This window comes from Octopus bimaculoides, chromosome 16, assembly GCF_046866305.1.
Source record: "Octopus bimaculoides isolate indiv1 chromosome 16, ASM4686630v1, whole genome shotgun sequence".
Lineage (NCBI taxonomy): Eukaryota > Metazoa > Mollusca > Cephalopoda > Octopoda > Octopodidae > Octopus > Octopus bimaculoides.
In genome coordinates, this window is record NC_142943.1 from 12601657 (window position 1) to 12606657 (window position 5001).

Here is a 5001-nt window from a genome sequence, read left to right on the forward strand (position 1 = left end):
TTTATTTATATATATATAGAGAGAGATTTATTATATATATATAGTTTTATATGTGTGTATGTATATGCACATACACACCACACCTATACCCACACTGCCACAGACATCTCATGCAACTGGAGACTGGGTGGGTGAGAGACAAACTTTCTTAAATAAAATTTATTTGAAAAATTTAATTTTTTATTTTCATTTCCAATTTTAAAAAAAATTGGAATTTTATCTCACATCATTTTGACTTTTTAATTGCAAAACTGTATGAATTGTTGTCGTTGTTGCTTTGCTGCTGTGTCCCAAGGAGGTTAATGACCAGATGTACGAGTCATGACCCTCCCTCCAAGCCCTGTCTTCTAGGACATTGCATACCTAGGTCTGCATGGTAAAGAAGTTCAATCCCACTGCTCTGCTTCATGAACAAAGTTTTTTTTTTTTTTTTTTTTTTGCTGTAGTCTTTAAGAGTGCAATTTGACTGTTGCAAAAGCCTATTGAAGAGGTTGTTCCTGTCCTTGAAAGGTAAGCTTAATCCACTTGGTCTTTGGATTCAAGACTCTAGTGTGAGGACAACAACCCCACCCGACTACCACCACCAGCCATGGAAGCCCTGAAACTTATCATGGCTGCTGTCCTTCTTCCACTGATTAAAATGTAAGGAGAGAAAATGAAGCTTACATGTGGCTTCATGGAAATCTAGTTGCTATTTCTAGCAGATTGAGTGACCTCACAGAAACTTCCTAGTTAGCTCATGCTTTGTATGTGTGTGTGTGTTTGGCCCAAACTTCGTCCCATGTTTTCCTGGGACTACTTCTACCACAGGTTTCCTCCACACTTAGAGATTGGCACTTCTTTACACAGATGTCCTTGTTCATATGCATCGCAGGACCATACCAGCGTAGTCTTTCTTGCACACCACATCTGATGCCTCTTATGCCCAACTTTTCTCTCAAGATGTTTACAATCTGTCATACATGACCACTGATATTGCACATCCATCAAAGCATACTGGCTTCATTTCATGATAATAATAATAATAATAAAACATAAATAACAAGAAAGTAGTGTGGATAAAATTTACTTCCCTTATATCACACAAAGGACACAGATTTCAACATCAAACTCAAACAGATTAAAAATTGATGGTGCTGATGGGAACTATGGATTAAAAAAAAAAAAAAAAAGAGAGAGAGAGAGAGAGAGAGAGATGCAGGTGTTCTGCCACTAAGACTGTTTCCAATCTCAGCATCGGCATATGTTTTCAATCTCAGAACCGACGCATGTTTGTGTAGCTCTCGTAATGTGATTCCCTCATCTGCCCTCCCATGCCCCCACCACCTCCTCCTCCGCCGCCACCACCACCGCTCATCATTCCGCTGTGGTGTGAGTATGAAAATACATTGCCAGGTCCTGTGTTCAACATCAGCCCACCGCTGCCGCTGCCACCCATCCCTCCACCGCTGCTGCCACCGCCACCCATGCCGCTGCCTCTACCAAGATAACCGGAACTGTTCATACTGCTGCTTCCTCCCGCTTGATGGTCATGGTTGGCACTCATACTGCTGCTTATCCACCGGTCACTCTGTCGAGATCCTCCGCCGCCACCACCACTGCCTACATTTCCAGACATGTTTGACCACTCGTCCATTTTCCAGTCAAGATCTAGAAAGAAAAAAATAAATCCTCATCATCATCGTTTAACGTCCGTTTTCCATGCTGGCATGGGTTGGACGGTTCAACTGGTGTCTGGGAAGCCAGGAGGCTGCACCAGGCCCCAATCTGATCTGGCAAGGTTTCTACAGCTGGATGCCCTTCCTAATGCCAACCACTCTTAGAGTGTAGTGGGTGCTTTTTACATGCCGCTGGCATAGGAGCTGGCATCAACCCACGATCAGATGGTGCTTTTTACATGCCACCGGCACGGAAGCCAGTCAAGGCAGCACTGGCATTGGCCACATTCGGATGGTGCTTTTTACATGCCACCGGCACGAGGGGGGGGGGGGGGATAAAATTTTAAAAAATAAAATATTGCTGTTATTAAATCTCATTAAAATGCAATGGGGGAAGACAAGCTGACCAAAACTTTGTTAGATTTGGTGGACAAACACAAAGAAGCCATGTCTGTGTGTCCTGGTTTTGACAAGTCATAAACGAGCATCACCTTAACTAAATCCAATAGTGATGCATCTTTCACCTTTTACTTGTTTCAATCATTAAACTGTGGCCATGCTGGGGCACCGCCTTGAAGAAGTTTTAGTGCTAGTACTTTTATTTTAGCTCAGCAATAGAGAATGATAGACTAAGTTACAGGGATGTAAACACAAATATATACATACACATATGTATATATATGTGTGTGTCTGAATATATATTCATATATATAGGCTGTGTGGTAAGAAGCTTGCTTCCCAACCACATGATTCCAGGTTCAGTCCCACTGCACAGCACCTTGGGCAAGTGTCTTCTCCTATATAGCCTTGTGAGTGGGAAGATGCCCGTCATATGTATATATTCGTGTGTGTGTGTCCGTCTGAGTTTGCCCCACCACCACCACCAACGCCTGACAACTGATGTTAGTGTGTTCACGTCTCCATAACTTAGCAGTTCAGCAAAAGAAACCGATAGAATAAGTACTAGGCTTACAAAGAATAAGTCCTGGGGATAATTTCATTGACTAAAAGCAGTGCTCCAGCATGGTAGCAGTCAAATGACTGAAACAAGTAAAAGAAAGAATAAAAGAGGTGTGCGAGAGAGATTATATAAAGTGGGGAGGTTTTACCTGGAGAGTTTCTCATTCTGCCAAGACGGTTATGGGCTGATACGCTTCTGTGGTCAATGTCTCTGCTGTGCAGCATATTTCGACGGTCAGGCTCATACACAATGTGGTCTGGATCTCTTCTAAAGCCAGTGTCCATTCTGGAGATGTGGGGAACAAAAATGCATACAGTAAAGTAACAGGGGATGAATATAGTGATACACATAAACGCATTACACAGGATTAATGACCAAAAGACTTTGGCATTGATTTACTGACCAGAACACCATGGGAAATAGAAGCAAAGATATAACCATACCAACTGCAATGGGGAATAAATCAATTTATATTTCAACAATAACAAGATAAATGAAACCTCCTGATTGTAACTAGTAATCACTGAACCATAACAAAACAAAAAATAATTTACAAAATATCAAACTGAAATGAGATAATCAAAATATAAGAAACACCATCACTAGTAACCAAAGAGATGAAATAGGTTTAGGAAAATATTTTTGAACTGGGTGGATCTTAACATGCCACCAGTGACCTCTGCCTGATGATGTCTCTATTTGTTCTGTCTTTTTCGACACAGATTTTTTGCAACAGAATGCCATTTTCTAACTGACATTCCTTCAATGTTTCTTGCCTGTGAGGAATCTGGCTGAAGCTCATCTCCACCTTACTTCTTGAATGCAACATACATCAACATGCCTCTGTTCAAGCATCTCAGCAATTTCACTAGACCTACCTTTCAATGTGCCTACATTGACAGTGCCAACTTTGAAAACTGGGAAAGGGGCATGGGAGGGAACATGGAAAGGAGAGATGGTATTCAGCACCTGAAAAGAAGGTTTCAATGATCGTTTGATAACAGACATGTCACATCAGCTGTTCTCGCTTTAACCTACCATCATTCAAACATGTTAAAAGTATTGCCTCTATTGGGAGTGAGTGTAATGTAAGCATTGTAAATATAAGCATTATTGCTGCGAACATAAATAGGTCAATGTTTGAATCAAGTAAATGAGCCACTATTGGTTAGTCCATTATATAGAGAGAGGTGGTTTGTTAATATGCTAAGTAACACATCTCCTTTTGGCACATGCAGTAGTGTGAATGATTGCTGCTGGTGGTAGTGGCAGGGTGGGGGAGCTATGCAAGTTTTCTGGTACAGAAGCAAGGCAGAGCCTGTAGGGGTTTCCAGTATAAGAGAAGAGATTTTTGGTATAGATGGTGGGGGCACATCGCAGACAAGCAATGGCCAGCTTCACCTCAGGGAATACCAGTAAGAAGAGAGAGAGAGACCTGAAAGACTTTAATGCTAGAGGAATCATGGCAAGTATGAGAAAGACACAAGTTATAAAACAAGACGAGAATGTTTATGAATTTTAGATATAGAGGGAGGGATCACTGAGGAAAGTATGGAAACACATGGGTTTTGAAACAGGGAGAAAATATTGCAAAAATTTAAAGAATGAAAGAATTACGAATTATGAAAGTTATTTTATATTGAACACAAAATGTTACCTGTCAAATTTATCGGAATTCAAGTGCATGTCTAATCTGGAGCTGTTGTCAAGTGGAGCATTGTATCTATCATGAAGCCGTGAAGAACTTTCACCAACTCTACCCAGGGGCACATCATAGTGGTCGAGGAGCCGAGGTTTTTGCTTTCTCTGCCATAATAGGGACCACCTCTTCGGCGATATGTGTCTTTCAAGTCACTGTATCTGTGGAAAAGATAGAGGAAACAAGTCAATTAATAACAATACAGAGATATTGTATGAAAGTATAAAACTAAAGTTTGAGAAGTCTGGATCGGTAAAGATTCAATTGTGGCTGTGTAGTAAGAAACCTGCTTCCCAACCACATGATTTCAGGTTTCAATCCCACTCCATGGCACCTTAGGCAAGTGTTTGTAGCCCCAGGCTGACCAAAGCCTCGTGAGTGGATTTGGTAGACAGAAACTGAAAGACGCCCATCATGTGTGTGTGTGTGTTTGTCTTGATATCACATGATAGTCGTAAACGAGTGTCACCATCATGCAAGTGGTGTCCATTTCCAATCTTCCATGGAAACATGGTTGGTCATGGGGGGAAAATGTAACCTTGCTTGGAAACAGGTGAGGGCTGGTGACAGGTAGGGCATCCAGTTGTAGAAAATCTGCCGCAATTAAAAAACTACGGCCAAGCCAGGCAAGCATGTAAAAGAGGATGTTAAAATAATGATGATGATGATTACTTCCTTTCCTG

At 41.4% G+C, this 5001-nt stretch overlaps 1 protein-coding gene across 1 annotated transcript; it reads right to left on the minus strand.

Annotated features, from left to right (window-relative positions):
• Nucleotides 1–1050: 1050 nt before the first annotated feature.
• Nucleotides 1051–4502, minus strand: LOC106876461 (uncharacterized). The gene is made up of 3 exons (XM_089364152.1): nt 4277–4502; nt 2768–2904; nt 1051–1650 (listed from the first exon to the last, which is right to left on the minus strand). Exons 1-3 carry the CDS (start codon nt 4303–4305, stop codon nt 1256–1258), a joined length of 561 nt encoding a protein of 186 aa, XP_089220278.1. The 5' UTR covers nt 4306–4502; the 3' UTR covers nt 1051–1255.
• Between the last annotated feature and the right edge of the window lie 499 nt (nt 4503–5001).

What these genes read in the sequence shown, in the direction of transcription:
- LOC106876461 (XM_089364152.1), bottom strand. Translation starts at nt 4,305, where the DNA reads ATGCACTTGAATTCCGATAAATTTGACAG. An exon ending in AATTCCGATAAATTTGACAG is followed by an intron (nt 2,905 to 4,276) that starts GTAACATTTTGT and finishes CCACATCTCCAG; the next exon opens with AATGGACACTGGCTTTAGAA. An exon ending in CAGAATGAGAAACTCTCCAG is followed by an intron (nt 1,651 to 2,767) that starts GTAAAACCTCCC and finishes TTTTCTTTCTAG; the next exon opens with ATCTTGACTGGAAAATGGAC.